At 44.7% G+C, this 17,963-nt stretch overlaps 1 protein-coding gene across 1 annotated transcript in view; it reads right to left on the bottom strand.

Moving 5' to 3' along the window:
• PCDH15 (protocadherin related 15) overlaps window positions 1–17,963 on the bottom strand; it is a 2,579,312-nt gene that overhangs the window by 617,688 nt on the left and 1,943,661 nt on the right. The window contains exon 21 of the mRNA XM_078642873.1: window positions 17,569–17,685. Coding sequence (XP_078498999.1) covers window positions 17,569–17,685 — 117 coding nt within the window. The remainder of the gene's footprint in view (window positions 1–17,568; window positions 17,686–17,963) is intronic.

Raw genomic sequence — 17,963 nt, 5'->3', positions numbered from 1 at the left:
TAAGTTGATGGGTCATACTTATTTTAAATTAATTTAGATATAGCTCATGTGGGTTTCTGTAGGTAACGTGGCTGGACTGGGACACTCCTAATTTATCTGACATAATCACTGCACGGATAAAAGTAATGCAATAGCATGCCAATGATCTTACAAAGAAATGGCATACATTTAAATGTTTACTTAGTCCAGAGTTAAACAAGACATAAATACATTAGTCTTGAGTAAGTGGAGGGAAAGGCAGGTTGGTGTTATAGTTACTGACTGTATAATATCAGTTACAGTAGGGAGATGGTACTTTTTTTTTAACTAGATTATAATTTTTAAAAGTCACGTTCTTGTTTTAACACACATAAAATGCCTAACTAATCCACTTTCCACTACTGCCAGTTCCTGATGCAATAGGTTATAAAAAAAAAGAAAAAACGTAAAAATGTGTTTAAATTTCATCTCCAAGCTATTACTACAGCTAATGTAGGCAGGTAGGTAATCCGTGGATAAAGCGAGTTGTCTGAAAGGGCACATTACACTCCGAGTGGCCTAGTATTGCCACTTTCCTGAAACACTGCAGTTGGGATGCTATGATAGAAAGAAGCATCCTAGAAGAGCTCCTCTGCAATTCATAGTTAATTCACCATACATCCATGCCCCTGAATAAAACATACAAGTGTCCTCTCTCCCAACTTTAATTCTAAGCAAGATTCCGAGTGATCCCCAGAAACAAGGGGGTTTCCATGCCTAACTCGTGTGCTGTGCACCGAATTCCATATGTTTCTGTATTATTCCATATTTTGACATGCTGAAATTTACTTTTGGAAAATCTGAAGGAGAGATGTTTGCTGTGAAACCTGGGATTCTGATATCTGCAGCAACGTGAGATAAAGCACATATTGGAATTCAGCCCCATACTTGTAAATCATGGCCATGATAAAATAAGAATACTTTAATTTAGAGGAGTTTTTAATGTTGTTTAAATTAGATCCATTCCAACTTAACAGAAGGCATCATCTGAGCAAACTGTGATTGGAAACATTCATTTATGAGGCATTAGGAGGAAAATGCCACACGCTGTTTGGCCTCATAATACAAATGTACACATCACCAGGTGGACGGGCCTGTAATGAAGCCGTTTTACAGTGCAGTGGCTAATAATATTATAGACTGCATAATTACGGCTAGGTGTTCTCTCTAGTGTCAATCTAGTACCATATTAACAATACCTACAGTAAATAAGGAATGAATGTCATTTTCAGGACTAAACTGTAGGGGTACAAACAGGTCAGATTGATTTTCTTAGAGGAACAATTATTAAAGAAACTTTGTTGGAAGTGTTGCTGAGGCATGAGCATAGCAGAGCTGATCCCCACCAATTCATTGAGCATTAGCGTATATCCTGAACTGAGTTCAGTTTTACGGGATGTGACTCCATGAGGAGAAGGCACCACTTGGGCTACCTCGCCCTTGAGACTGAAACTCCGTGATTGTAGTCATTTTGCTTTTTTTTTATTAAGCAAAAATGAATACGTTTGTGACCTAGAATGTTAATCACTAGAAATTGATATTGCAATATGATGATGCTGGGGTTAAAGTCCACACCAATCAGGCTAAATTTGTGATTCTCTTTTCAGAGCAAAACGCTCCAGAATCTTAATCAGTTGTGTAATCTTTACATTTAATGAACTATCTTGGCGGCAAAGGGGCTTATTTACAAGCCCCATGCGCCACCGGGACGTCACTTATTCCCTTATTTAAAGTGGTGCACAGCGGCGCATGGGGCTTGTAAATAGGCCCCTTTGCCTTCAATCAAGATGGTTCAATGAATGCAAAGTTTTCACAACTGATTAGGATGTAGTCATTCCAATTGATTATTTGAAGAATGAAGTTCGTCCTGAGGAAGACCATTTAAAATAGAGAGTGAGCCAAAATCTTAAAAACAATGGTTGCAAAGTAAACCCTGGATCCTACTTGGTATATCACAGACTGTTCTTGTGAGATTGCTTGATAAGGATCTTAACGATTCATGTTAGAAAGACTTTGCTGTGTTGATGTCAAGCTGTGGAAAGGGTACTTGTCCTCCGTATACTGTAAACAAAAGAAATATATCCATAAACCAATTTGTGAATTTCTACGCATATTTTTTTTAATAAAATGCCTGTTGGAGTCAGTTTTAAAATGTTCTTGTACATAGACCTGTAATTTTCCAGGTTGTGTATTTATTTATCTCTCATTGTTTTGGTATTTGGTAAAAGGGTATTTCTATGATTTATAAAATTAAATAAAAAAAATAGATCATGAATGTATTAAGTGAGACTAGTACGGGTCTGTGTAGGTAAAGACAATAGGTGAGCTAAGCTACCACCGGTTATCTACACAGAATGTGCATATAAGATAGTGACATGTCCATGAATTGAGAGTGTTTTACATCCATGGTTTCAGTTCACAAACACCTATTTCACTGTGTTACCATGTATAATCTCACAGCTTTTAAATAACAATATTAGCATTTTCAAACTAATAGTGTGTAGATGGCAAATTGATTGTGAAGCAATCATTTTGCACAAAGGCCATTGTGTTTTAATATTTTAAACTATAATACTGTGACAAACTAAATATCATATTATACTAGATTTAGCCGCAAGCAAATGAAATTCTAGTAAACAACGTGATATCAGTCTGGCTCACTAATTAATGATTTGTTATTATCACAAACAATGCGATATGCAATATATAATTGCTCATAATATGTTCTATTGTAATGCAAATGTATTTAATTCCACATGAAAACAACTGTTATCATCACTAAACATTCACTCAGTTGGTAGGCCATTATGGTCATAATGAATGCAAATTATTAGTAAGTGTATGTGCAGATGCTGCACAAATGTTTGTTAGAATACCAACTACACAAGTGGCACTATCTATAATAGAATACGGTGGTCTTCATTTATTTTTTTATCAGTGAAACTGCTCATGAATAATACAAGCCAACTGCATTATGAATGGGGTGGGAGAAGAGAAAGCATTTCCCCATGAAGATAGGCAAAGTTTTGTGACCACACTTTGTGCTAGAGGGAAACATCAGAAAACTTGTAGCAATGTTTAACTCACTCATATCACTGCGAGTGATGATTAAGTGCTAAAGGATGTGCTGTCAATGAAGAGACTGATGTACTGTAAAAGAAAACTGATGTGAGGTAAATTTTACCAGCAGGGAGGGATGCCGAATGCAAATTAAAGTATTGCGATTCTATTTCACAGCTTCCAATCGGGGGTTTCCTGAGTTAGGTGGGAAACAGTGCTGTTGTTCAGTTGAGATATATCTAAATCCTGCCTCTCAAAGAACCATTACAAGGTTGGTACATCAGGCAGGGGGAATGGGTGGTCATGGCTTCAATGGGTGGTGGCAGTCCATTTACTGCGCCACAAGGCCTTGGGCAGAACAACAAATAGATTCCAGTTCCTGCAAAGAGTCAGTAAGTCTGCCCTCTTTAAAATGTTGCTACATTCTCATTCACTGGAAAGCATTGGAGTTCTGCACCACTATAGAAATAAAACCTGCGTAAATGTAAGCCAGTGAAATAATGCTATGATTACTTTCGGTAATCCCCATTACTCTTAGTCCTACTCGTGCTCGACCCAGTCATCACTCATGAGGTATCCCACAAGACAGGAAACAAAACAGGAAACGCTTTTAGGCTCCACCCCCCCTCCTGCCAGGTGCTATATTACACCCAACCACTAGAAGTGCAGCAAGTGAAAGCGTAAAAACACACAGACACAGAGCGAGGGGGCAACACCCCACAACCAAAAACGGTCCGGTCAGAAAGGGCACAATTCAACCGGCAGAGACCCACAAAAGTGGATTCAGAGGCCCAAGCGCCAGCCCGACAGTCATCAACAAGAGAAACACCATGAAAAGCAGCCCAAGAGGCAGACACGCCCCGAGTGGAACGCGCCGGAACCCCAGCAGGACAAGGCAAACCAGCACAGAGAAAAGCCAGAGAGATGACGGCCGCAATCCAGCGACCCAAAGGAAGATGGGAGGGAGCCACACCCCGACCAGCCAAACCAAAAGACACAAAAGAGGGAGTCAGAGGAGCGAGACTCCGCAGACCGAGCCACTAAAACAGACAAGGCACGTTCCAGAACCAAAGAATGAAGCAAAAGCCCAGAAGGAGAAGAAGGAGAAGGACACAAAGAAGGAAGAACCAGCTCCAGAGAGGAACGAAAACGAGAGCGGACTTCGGGGAGAAACCCGGGAACCAAAGAGAGGACCACAGCGTCATCCAGAAACTGCACAAACGGGGAAGAACAACACAAGGCTGTAAGTTCCCCCAGCCGTCTCGCAGAAGAAATAGCAAGGCAAGGATAGCAGACCATTGACCCTGCAAGGAAGAGAAAGCAAAGTGCTTCCGAAAGCCATCCAGAAAAGATTGAAGAACAGAAGATACAGGGCAAGATGTAGGAGACAGACCAAGAGAGGAACACTTCCCAGAAAAAAAAAGTCCATTGATTGGAACAAGAAGCCAAAGTAGACTTCCCACCAGAGGCCGGCAACACAGATACAATGCGGTCGGGCAGACCATAGACCCCAAGAGACAACAGTCCAACCTCCAGACCGCCAAGGAGAGAGGAACCAGAAGGGCGTGAGATGGGGACCCCAGAGGACGGGGGCAGCGGGGCAGAATCCAAGGATGACCCACGGCCAGATCCAGCAACAGAGGAAATGAAGATCTCCCCGGTCAGTGCGGGAGAACAGCCACCACCAGAGCCCCCGCCCACCGAACCTTCAGCAAGAAGGCGGGAAACAGAGGAAAGGGAGGAAAGGCATAAAGAAGCCAAGGAGGCCACTGGAGAAACAAGGCAACTACCCCCCCCCGGGTGCCCCGCTCTGGGGTCCTGGAGCAGAACAGGGGAACCAGGGCATTGGACCGGATCCGGAGCCCCGAACCTCCGGCAAAGCAACTGAAAAGTCCGGGGAGCCAGACACAGGGACAGAGACGAAGGAAACCACCTACTCAAGGAATCCTCCACCACGGCGTCCACACCCCCAATGTGCTCAGCAGAGTGGGCCAGAAGATGCTCCGCTCAATCCGAAAAGGAGCAGGCCACCAGATCCAGGGAGGAACTGCGGGTCCTGCCCTGGTGAATGATGTAGGCCACTGCCACCGAGCTGACCCATCTCACCAGAACTCGGCAACCCCTCAGATGAAGATGGAAGAAGCGAAGCGCCCACTCCATGGCAGAGAGTGCCCACCATTTGGACGACCAGCGGGACTCCGACGGAAGCCAACGGGCCTGCACCGGCCAATGAGCCAAAGCTGCACCCCAGCTGGACGCGCTGGCATCCGTGGTCAAACCAGAGGGGGAGGCAGATGGATACACATCCCCTTGGAAAGGTGGGAAGAATCCAGCCACCATTGGGGAGCAGCCACAATGGCCAGCGACACAGGCACAGGAACAGCACAGGCCAAGATAGGAAAAGGGGACCCACCGCTGAACATGCCACATCAGAGGACGCAGATGAATCCCGGCCCAGGGGACGGTGAAGACAGATGCAGCCATGCAACCCTGAACCACCAGCCACTGTAGGAGGGGAGCCGTAGCATGGGACAACAACTTCCGCAACAACGACTGGAGACGCAGAATCCGGGAGTCCGGCAGAAACCCCTTGACCAGCACAGAGTCAAACATGGCCCCGATGAAGGACCTCCGGGCGGCAGGCACAAGTTGACACTTCGGCAAGTCAATCAAGAACCCATGATCCCCGGGAGGAGACATGGTCAAGAGAAGGTGGCGAGACAAGACCACCAGAGACGGGGCCTGGACCATCCAGTCGTCCAGACAGGGGAACACGGACACTCCCAGGAGATGGAGATGCGCCCCCAAGGGAGCCACCACCTTGGTGAACACCCGGGGGGGCGGACCGGAGACCAAAAGGAAGGATGCAGAATAGCCAGTGCCGACCCTCCAGGCAGAAGCGCAGGAATCCCCGATCCCCCACAGCCATGGGACCGTGAAGATACGCGTCCTGGAGAACGAGAGTGGAGAACACCCACCCGGACTGGATCCGCGGAATCACACTATGTAGAGTCTCCATCTTGAATGGGATCTGCGGCACAAATGAGTCCAGACCCCGAAGGCAAATGACCACCCGGAAACCCCCCGTGATCTTCGGAACCAAAAAGACGATGGAGCAGGCACCCATCCCCAGTGCCCTCCAAGGCACAGGGACAACCGCATGCTTGCTGACCAAAAGACGGACACCCTCCAGCAAGGATAAATGGCGGGAGGCGTCCCGAGGAGCCTGAGTCACCTCCACCCCGGGGGGGGGACAGGAACTCGATCCGGTAACCCCGAGACAAAACATCCCGCACCCATATGTCTGAGGACGACAATCGCGTAGCAGGAAGAAACAGGCGAAGTCTCCCACCAACCACAGGTGGGCCACCAGTGAGACCGATCTCCTGGATGGCATAGTCAGGAACGCTGCGGGCCAGACCCAGCACCCAGCTGGGAGTGCTCCTGAAACTTCCGTGGAAAGGACGGGCCAGTCCCATGCTGACTCCTGAAGGAAGACTGCTAAAAACCAGGAAGGCTGGTGGAATGACCTGGCACCGGAGAAGGAGGAACCTCCACGGGACGGAAGCTGGCGAAAAGACAAGGAATGCCTGCGCTCCTGAAACACCATAAGCAGCTCGACCTCATGAGAGTCACCAAACAGCAGGGTACCAGTGAAAAGCAACCAAAAAGCCATGGAACGTTGAGACGCGTCCGTCTTCCAATCCCGCAGCAACAGGATCCGACGGGCAGCAATGGAGGAACCACAGGACATAGCAGAAGCCCTCATCTAAACAACTGTGACGTCCGATAGGAATTCAGTTTGGCGCTCCACGGACTCCAGCATGTCCGGACAGCTGCCACCCTCCTGCACCGTGGAAAACAGGGTCTGGAAAGCAGACAACAAAGACTGGGCCACGCAGGCCCCATAAAGGTCAGATCGAATAGCAAGGAGAGACCCAGCAGAAGATTCTTCCGAAAGCCGATTGACCATGTTATCCACGCCGTCCCTCAGGATGTCATCAACCGCCATGGAAGGATGCCCCACAAGACCCGCCACAACGGAGCCCACCGGGACAGAATCAGGCAAGGAGTCCGCCATATCCTGTAAAGGATAAATCTCGGACAGAAACCCTGGGCATGGCAATGTGATCCGGGTCCATCCATACCCTCAGCAGGACATCCAATCACATAAGGGTGTACCCGCAGAGAATAGGCAACAGGTCACCTAAACTGAGGCAAGACCGAATCCCGAGAGGTGCCGGGCGCAGAAGCATCAGGAAACCCCACATTCACCCGAACATGGGAAAGGACAGTAGGCAAGAGATCCCTGGAAATGCACCAGCCCTGAAGCACAGCAGGAGAAGACCCATCAGAATCAACAGAGTTGAGGAGATGTCCGAGGAAAAGTCAGCAGCACCAGAAGGACCACCAACAGCCATCTCGCCCGCCATCACATCAGACAGCGCCACCAGGATAAGGTGAGTAATCCGACCAACATCCACATTGGCCAGCTTCACAGGAGTAGCCGAGTTCTCACGGCATAGGAGAAGAAAGCTTCCACTTGCAAAGATGCATGCCCATAAAGCACAAAAGAATAGCAGCAGTAAACAAAACATACTCACGTCCAGAATATACAAAGAGGGAGCAAACAAACCAATCAGCCCATTCTTTGTTATGTGACTGCGTTACTGTCATCCGCGACTTGCCAGCAATTTGAATGAGAACATACCTAGCTCGGATTGTTCTTGCAGCTACACCGAACTGTGCGACGGTATTAACACACAAGTCTTGATGAGTCATATGCTGCTCAGCTTTTACTCTCCATGGAGAAAGGAAACCGAAGAGGCCTGAAAAAGTCTTGAAATGACCAATCCAAACACCGGACCCAGGGAAGGGCAGGCCTGAAACCGAAACCGGCAAAAGGAACCCAGTAACGGCCAAGCCGCTGGCCAAACATAACGGAGGCCGCAGCGAACCAGGAATCCGTGAGTGAGGAAGGGGGCATCACCCAAAAGGGAACCCGCAGCCAACAGCAAGCGCGGGCCGACAAGGCATCCCGCTGTAAGAAGAACGCCCAGCACAACAACAGGCGCGCCGGAGCCCACCCAGGCGCCCAATGGAAAGGCGGGCCTGCACCAGCGAGGAACGCCCCAGGGGGAGTAAACGTAACCACAGCGCGCCCAATACACGGCCAATCGCTAAGGTAACAACCTCCTACCTTCACCATCAACTACAGCAGGAACGGCACAACCGCTCCATGAGGCACAGAAGGACCGAGTTCCAGTGGAAACGGAGGACCACAACATCCACACCGATCCGGACACCATACAGCATGAAACCGGGCAGCAAGAACAGGGAGACCCACGGAGCCACGCAACACAGGCCTCCCGAGCCCAGAAGGAGACAGGGAAGCCCAGCAGTCCAACTCCACAGCATCCCACGACGGTCCACGGGAACCCCCAAAGCCCAGCAGAGGAGGAAGCCACAGGACAAGCAAAGCAGGTAGGTGCCCGGCACTCACCCAAGCGTCTCCCATCAAGTAAACCACCGACAGGAAACAAAACAGGATGTGCTTCTAGTGGTTGGGTGTAATATAGCACCTGGCAGGAGGGGGGTGGAGCCTAAAAGCGTTTCCTGTTTTGTTTCCTGTCTTGTGGGATACCTCATGAGTGATGACTGGGTCGAGGACGAGGGGCGTAGAGGTAATAAATAATCATATATTTTGGCGGATGCATTATGATACAGTCAAATAGCAAAAATAACATTGTCTGAAAATATTCCGTGCTGTTTGCTGACAACACTGTAGTCCTATGACTTGCACGATTCTTATGCCTTAAAACATCTTTTTACAGTTCCACTATTTTGATCTCATTTCTCAGCTGATGTCTCACATTATTCTCCTCTTGTCGTTTTGGGTGTCTGGCTGCTAATATGTCACAGAGCACAAACATAAGGAGGTTCTTATTCCCAAATAACATTTCCACACCAACAAACCATTTTTCAGGCCTACTTCTATTCTGCAGATCAAGTAGTTATTGTAAATTACTTATTATTACTTCTAGTTTCTGAAGTGGGAAGAAGAGGAGAGCCACCACTGCAGCAAAGGCTGTCAGTATCTGTACACATTGAAGTAAAAGGCCAGTGCCTTAGCCATCTATGGTACCTGTTAGACTTGGCATCCTTGGCGTTGTTTCCAGTGACTTTTTGCCTCGACCTCCTGTATTTTTGATGCTGTGCTGGATTTTGCTTTTTCTGGCTTAGATGCGTTGGGCTCTTTGCCACTGCTGGTCAGTTTCGAAGTGTAAGTGCTCCCTGTATAAATCACTATTGTGGTTGGTTATCCATGATTTGCATATTTGATTTACTGGTATCGCCTGTGGCAGCCAGGGAGCCGGCCTCGACCTCGGCACTGATACCTTAGCTTCACAACTCCTTGATTTGTGCATTGGTCTTGGTTCCGAAAGCTGCTGCACCCGGTGCCACTCCTGAATTCTAGTTCTGGACTACCGTGGGCTGAATGCCGTCACCAGGACTGACGCGCATCACATCCCCAGAGCTGATGAGCTCATTGATTGGTTGGGACCTGCCAGGCACCTTAGTACGTGTGATCTAACGTCTTGGCACTGGCAGATTGCCTTGACTGATGGGGCAAGAGAGAGGTATATGTTTTCAATGCCAGAGGGGCACTACCAGTTCTGTGTCATGCTCTTTGGGTTGAAAAACGCCCCTGCCATATTCCAGAGACTGGTCAACCAGGTACTGTCCTGGCTGGAGGAATTCAGTGCCACCTACCTGGATGACATTGCTGTGTCATCCAGCTGGGAGGGACACTTGCAACACCTCTGCAAAGTGTTGAAGGCTTTACATAAGGCAGGCTGCAGTATCAAGTCCAGTAAGTGCCAGATCGGGCAGGAATCTGTGGTGTACTTAGGGCACAAGGTAGGAAGCAACAATGTGGTGCCCCTACTGACTAAGATCAACACCATTCTGGTGTAGAAGCCCCACAAGACCCAGACAGAGGTGCAAGCCTTTTTAGGTCTTACCGGGTACTGCAGAAAGTTTGTCAAGGGATATGGCACCATCGTCACCCCCTTGGCAGAGCTGACTTCAAGGAAGCAGCCCAGAAAAGTGATCTGGACTGATGCCTGTCGGACCGTATATGGAGCTCTTCTGCTCTCTCCTTGTGCCGGTGCACTTGAAGCTGCCTAGTGCCAACGCTGGCATCCTTGCGTCATAGTGCAACGGTGCCTGCATTACTTCAGGAAGGGATAATTCCTGCACAAAAGCAATCCTTGAAAGCGTATCCCTATTTCTATGTGTGCTGCAGAATGTGTACACATGGGAAAAGGAAATAACGAGGAAAACTAAAAATATTTCTCCTCATTACACTTCACTTGGGAAGGCGTAGCATTTTGATACAGTCCCAGGTTTACGAGGAGTAGTAAATGTGGGAATGCGCCAAAATCTAAGGGTGGATGCATAGGATTACCCATGCTCCCCACATGGAACTCCTTCTCAACGCAAGGTATCACAAGGCAGAGCTATACTCTGCTTTGTGCTATTTTGTAATTACTAAATCATGCAAAAGCAAGCAAAGTGGCCATGCATGGTTCAGTAAATATCATAAATGATTTTGTGTCAGGGCTGTTGCAAAAAAGTGACTCAACCCTGGCGCAAACTCATAGTAAATGTGTCCCCATATATCTCCCACTCTAGCTTCCAGTAAAACACATGGGGCCAGATGTAGGTAATTCATATTTACCACTTCTTAAATACCGAATTTTACCGATTCGGTATTTAAGAAGTGGTAAATATGAAGGGGGGAGATGTAGGTATTTCCAGATGTGGAAATACCGAATCGTTAAGATTCGGTATTTACCGAATCTGGAAATACCGAATTGGTATTTCCTATTGATTCCTATGGGCTGTGAAGCCCATAGGAATCAATGGGCAATACCGATTCTGTAATTACAGAATCGGTAAATACCGATTTTAGCAAGGGTGCAGGGGGTGTCACTTTGACACCCTCTGGCACCCCTGTTTTAAGCTTGTGTGCCATGTGGCACACATACATGCCCTTAGGGCATGCATGTGTGCCACATGGCACAGGTGTACATGCACAGATGTGCATGTACACCTGCATTGGTATTTTACCATGCAATTGTATTGCATGGTAAAATACCGATTTTCAAAGCTCTGTGTCAATGTGCAACTTGGCACCTACATACCGAAAATGCATTTTCGGTAATTTTACCGACCGGTATATTTACCGATTCGGTAAAATTACCGAAAATGCCTGTTTTTTTCCCCCTACATCTCAATTTCCAATTACCGGTCGGTAACGGCCGAATTCGGCCGTTACCGACCGGTAATTGGCCACCTACATCTGGCCCCAGATTGTTGTCAAATCCATGTGCCTTGTTCACAAAATCGCATTTCTTTCTCATGGTCCTCCTCTTAACTATCGCTTTTCTTTGGTACCAGCTTTCTCGCACCCTGAGAACTAAAGGATAATCTCCTGCTGTATGCTCCCAGAATGCATCTCAAATCTCTTGGCTGTTGTGCGCTTTCTGTAACCATCGCCTGAAAGGTTATCGCTCTTACACGAACTTCGAGAGATATCTAACCCTGCAAGTTTCAGAAAAGCTCTAAAATTGTGGTTGTTTTCCAAGTCCAATTGTAATCGGGTTCTTTTCTTTCCTTTTCACATCATTTACCTGTGTTTTTCTTTTAGTGCCACGGTACACCTTTTGAGGCGAACATTTGACTCCACATAACAAAATGAATACAATGATATATGTAAGGCTTGGGTATTGTTAGTGGCCACCTCACTTTTTGATGAAGTGTTGGTCAAGGAAGAGTTTTGCTTTCTAGTGATATTTGATCTATTGTCCTTTGCTGCAGTTTTCATGATTAACTAGTGACGAATCAGTCAACAACCACAACTACAAAAATGTGGCCTCTCTCAGGGTTGAGGCTTGGCATAGAGCTTGATAAGATCTTGAGTCATGCCAATCTAGCGCAACCAAGTTTCCCAGGTCCCTGCATGATGTGATATTCCTGTCTAGATTTTTTCTTTGAATTTGGGAATTGTAGTATTATTTATTCCATTATAAAACAGGACTACAAATCCCAGAATTCAAAGGGAAAAAAACTTGGTTTGGAGTAGCCCATCAAGCATGGACCTTGGAAACATGCCGGCTGTGCCAATCAGAAATACACAGACTATTGGAAAATAGGTTATTTCACATATATTTATGTTTATTAGAGGAATATTTGTATCCCTTCAGTAAAACCAAATTGTGTCCCTTTTCAAAAACAGTGCCTTTGATATAGGGACCTCAGCTTTGGTAATAGGTCCCCTAGGATTAAACACCAGCCATTCGTGCATTTCTATTTTGAAATTCTCATCGTCAGATGTATTTATTACCTATTGTGATTTGGTTTTAAGGTTCTAATAATGCATCAGAACAACGATAAGAGGAAATGGTATAAACTGCCACGTCTGCATACTGCAGATTTTTTTTTGTCGCCTCTCAACTCACAGAACGCTCAAGGGACTTCACAATGAATAATCAACTATTAATTCTGCGCGCATAATTTCATGAAAAAAAGCAAGTTATTCTTCTGAACCAAACAAACATGAACCGCCCCGCTTTTTTGAGCGGCATTTGATTTGAATATGCGTAATGCATTGCGCCCTGTGCACCAAGCAAGCCTGTAATTTGTGCTGAAATAGAATTAAACTGTCAGGTGTTCTCACTCAGGTGTTAATTCTTATAATGTGATGCTGTTTAGCGGCCTTCACAATTAGCTTTTGTCCAATGACGTCTTTTATAGAAAGCCATGCAATATGCACCTTGATTTTAATCTTTTTAGTTCCCTCCTTTAGATCTCACTGTTTCTTATCTATCCCTGAAATCTCGCTTCTCACAAATATTATTTCGTTTCTTTGTTTTTTCTCAGCAACACAGATGCATAATGTGGCGGGAGAGCCACCCAGCCATCACAGTGACTTCTGATCATTTTGTTAACAGCTTGCTTTCAAATGCTCCCAGTGCATTCACAGACTAAATTAATTACCATGTTTTCTGCATTTCAATGATGTGAACGACATAGTCAGGAGGCATCCATGGCCCTAAAGGGGATTTTAACTCTTCTGTGTAGGCAGCGAGTTGTTTTCAAACTGAACGCAATAAAACAAAAATGATACATAGGCAAAAGTGAAAAAAACCCGGAAAACATTTCAAATGTATGCGACATGAGACAGAAGGGCATAAAAAATAACTGAATTTACAGCTCTTATTTATAATGAACAAGAAGGGAAACTGAAGTACCGGCTTAACTGTATTCGTTTCAGATCAATAGTGCCACCTAGAACTAGATGGTAACTAATATAATTTGGGAGGATAGGGACATGTATGGCATTTTTTAAGGTCATAAAGCCACTTATTAAAATCAAACATCTCTAGTAGAATTTAATTAATCAGAGTCTCGTTTAGAAGATGTTGGCATCAGACATCTGTCGAAAAGGAAAAGATTCTCTCCGCCCTCCGCTTTTTTGATCTGCATCATTTAGAGAAATGCAAATATTCCCATGCAATTTAGCTGATGTCTGCTGAACCATTGAATACAATGATCTTCTGATGTCTGTGCCCAGTGTGTGCTCTGAAAGTAAGTGAACTGGACGCATGGGCCTGCTAATCGCCAAACCCTGTGTTGAAAGCCCACAAGATACAATGGAAGGCCACGGCAAGCCGGTTCTGACTGTAGTCCCACTGGACACAGGGTATAGGTAATGACCCCAGAGTCTGCTGGGAACTGTCACAGGACATACCAAATTGGCATTGAAGTCAGAGTAACAGGCATTTAACCTTCCTCAAATATATCCAAATGAAAAATAACCCCAAAATTCACTGAAAAATTATAAAATACATAAATATTCCTTTAAAAGATATTAGGATCATTATGGCTCTCTCTAAAATCTAATTGAAACAACAGACATTACTCAGTTATAATTAGGTATACAACTATAACTCCCATTCAGTGCCAATAGTTTCAGACATGCCACTAAATATAGTATAACATTTTACATTATCATAAACTTTTTCTTTTAAATTTCCATGCTGAACCTTCAAAAAGCTGTAAAAATGCTGCGTTGAGTTCACTGCCCATGTGTACTGTGGGTAAGGGTATTCTAAGCAATAAGTGGCTTATGACCAAACCCTGTGCCCCTGTAACCCTATTTTGTGGCCACAGGTACAGATCTTAGTGTGTGATCATAGACTAGTCCATTTTCAAAGTGTCTCTTGGGTTATGCTGGAATGTTTACTATGTGCAGGTGCCTTGTTTAACTAACATGCTTGAGATCAATGAGTTAGTCTGCCTCATTAACTTCTTCCACAACTGGGTGCAACAGTATCCTCAACTCAAACTTCTGTCCACATCACAAATCTGTCTGTGACATTCACATCACATCAGAGTTCGATCAGCTCACAGATGGCTTTCAAGTTCTTATTAGCTTATTATGTGCTACAACACAATGAGTGTGATGCCTGGCACATAATACACTATGCTATGTGATGACTTACTTTCTGTTGTAGCTAGCCTTCCCTTCTCCCAGAAGTCCGAGGGGTCAGGTCAGGCAAAAAGGTGCCTATATAAAATGTAGTCAGAGCACAACTTACTATTTCATTAGCATAAAGGGAAATTAGTATAAAGCGCAGCAAGACATGATAGGTGTGGGTGGACATGGCACAAAAATAAATGAATGGTATTATTAAAGTTAACCAGTCAGAAAACTATTATATGTGGTACAATGTTAATGCTGTAAGACATACGCATTGAATTACTGTTTGCAGTTACATAAACAACTGCTTGATTTTAATCAGAAATATCTGATGATTTTTTGCAAAGTTGCCTGTGTGTTTGAGTAGGCCCCACATGTGCCCCTGTAGCAACGACCAAGACTTCCATGGTTTCTCTTTGATAGTGAAGACAAATTTTAAATGAATGTGTTTCAAACGATTCTCCCACTAATACACTAACCTTATAATTCGGTTGAAAAAAAAGCTGGAATATTCATACAAATATGTACTATTGAAATTTAAGTGAACAAAATGTTCATTCCAACTTTGCTGCACATTATTTTGTGACTGATATATTGTGTTGCGTGCCATGGTCAATCAACTGTTTTCCAAATTTTTGCAGAATTCTAAGGTGCACCAATGATGTTGCTAATGATGTGCAACTGAATTGTGTTGCCGCATAGAGGTTGTTGATGGTCTCTGTGTCAGATGATGTGGATTACAGGTGGCAAACCATAAACCTGCTGCTTTAAAATGTAGTAATGTGAAATAAATGCTTGCAGAAATTTCTGAGCTACTCTATCTCTTGTGTCTTCATCCCCCGAAGAAACCATGTCACATTGCTGTCAATTGTTTGAGACTAACCAACAACAAAAAATACAGAGTTCCCCGGGAAAAGTCAACTAAATGACTAACGTTAACCTCTCTCTCATTGAGTTCAACAGAAAAAGTGAATGTTGTGAACCCGGCTGTCCTGCGGTAATACCGATGTGGGAGGGGTAGGTGACTAGACGCCCTCTGCCAGCAACGAACAGGTTATTTACACCCAGTTCTGGCCCCACCAGGTCAGCGTGAGGGATTTCCAACCCTGGGACTACGGTTCTGGGGAGGGACTGGACGAAGGATTGCCCTACGACACACACCAGGTCGTATACTCGATTCCTCTGACCACTGAGGGATCTACAGCAATTATATGAGCACTTTTTTGGTCCTGATGAATTGCCTTAGTGGCAAGAAACATGTTGACCATACGTTCACTAAGGGTTGAATGATGCTCGATTACTTTAATTGTCTCGCCTCAATACCCCTTATCGTTCCTTTTAATAAAGCAGTGAGCCATGCCATTAAAATTTTGCCCTATGGACTCTACTGACTTTTTTTAGACTACACTCACGCTCACTATTGCACTTTTTTAGGCCCCTCACACCCACACACCCTTTGGCTAAGGAATAAAAGATCCCCGCCAAAGTGCAGCATCCGTTGTTGCCCGACAGGCATTGCACCGCCAGTCTGTCGCAGGGGCAGGATACCGATGATGACGCTGGACGATCACCGGGTGGGATGACAATAGTCGTCCAACCGGTGACCTGTGTGAGGTATCCCTAAATTCCGTAAAGGGTTCACAACATTCACTTTTTCTGTTGAACTCAATGAGAGAGAGGTTAACGTTAGTCATTTAGTTGACTTTTCCCGGGGAACTCTGTATTTTTTGTTGTTGGTTAGACTTTCTGGGACATGTACATTGGACCCCGTTAAAAATTGTCCTAGTTTCTTGCTTCCCCCTTGTTGATACAATTGTTTGAGACTGTCAACAGTTAAGGTAGTTGGTGTGTTTTATGGCACGATGGGATTCCTACATTATTTACATATTGTATGTCTGGCATATGGCCAGCCTAAACACAGTTATTATTGTTTGGATACATATTCAACCACAATTGTCCTCTCTTCAATATTATCTTCACTATGACTTTGCCAGTGCCATGGATTTGTGTTGTGTGCCTTGCTTCTTTGTACATCTGTTGCTTTCACTTTTTGGGGGTCCATGGTAATTTCCTCTTTTCATGGTACGTACATACTCTCCTGCCCTATATTTACTACTGGTTTTGAGCTTGAGAAGAGTAACGCCACACTGGGAGTACAATGCTGACATTTACCCATGGTCATTGTGTATTGTTTATGTATGATATTTGATTAGGTAGACAAGAATGCATGATCATTTTGCCATTTTTGCTTAAATAAGCCTGTGCTTTCTAACTCCTTTAGTTTCACTGTACATTTTTGGTGTTAAGAACTGCAGTCGTGATTTGTATTAGGTGCCATTCTCTCAACTGTTTAGTTCGCACAATCAGAGTCAGACTAAATGAATCATACAGTTTTGGGTAAAGGCGTTGTCTTTAACCATGAAATCATGACTCAGTTATAATTTTCCATTACATCCATATAGAAGAGTACTTAAGCCAACATATATTTTATCATGTGTCCTTATTTTTAGAGAATGAATAATCTACTTTAAATATTTTCCATTTGATGCTCTTAGATAAATAACTTTCCTTCACTACATCAGCTACAGGAAACTAACCTCCTTACAAACTCTGTTTTTTACCCCATTCTAGACTGTACCAACGTATCTGAAATTTTGCAAGTTTTCACTTGTTGATGGGTTCTGCTGTAGGCACAGTAATTATCACGACAAGGCATCAACATTCTAATCTCACAGCTTTTTGTAATGATCATGATAACTCTTTTTCCTCGAGAGGCACATAGCAACTTTTCAAAACTTGTCTTTAATCTGATTCTATGACTAATGCAGCTTTGAGAACCCATCTTAATTACTCCTGTTGTTTTGAGAGATGGTCTCCTATGAGGGAACACATTTTCCTCTCATGGGTACCCAATATATTCACACCATCCCTTGACTTACCGGGGGATCCTGATCCTGAGCTGAGACGGTTACAATAATGGTTCCCTTCACTGCATCTGGAGCCACCATGCCCCAGTACATAGACTTGTCAAATACAGGCGAGTAGTCATTCATATCCTGCAAGAACATAGATAAAAGTTGTAAGTATCGAGAGGATAAACATCTAAGTCTCGAGAGGATAAACATCGCAAGACACAATAGCAACAATGATTTTCTAAAACATGACCTCCAACCACATCCCAGAGCAAATTTGCTGTCTATTTCAGTCTCTCTAAAATTCTGAATGCCATTAAAGGCTGACAAAAGAGGGGAACAATCACAGTTACTAAACAACTCACAGTGGAATGCATATTTGGATTTTCATTAAAGCAAAATGAGATGAAATATTCACTGCA

Source organism: Lissotriton helveticus, chromosome 5_1 (genome assembly GCF_964261635.1).
Source record: "Lissotriton helveticus chromosome 5_1, aLisHel1.1, whole genome shotgun sequence".
NCBI classification, from domain to species: Eukaryota; Metazoa; Chordata; class Amphibia; order Caudata; family Salamandridae; genus Lissotriton; species Lissotriton helveticus.
The sequence above is the reverse complement of the archived record's forward strand: the minus strand, read 5'-3'. Positions and strand labels throughout refer to the sequence as shown.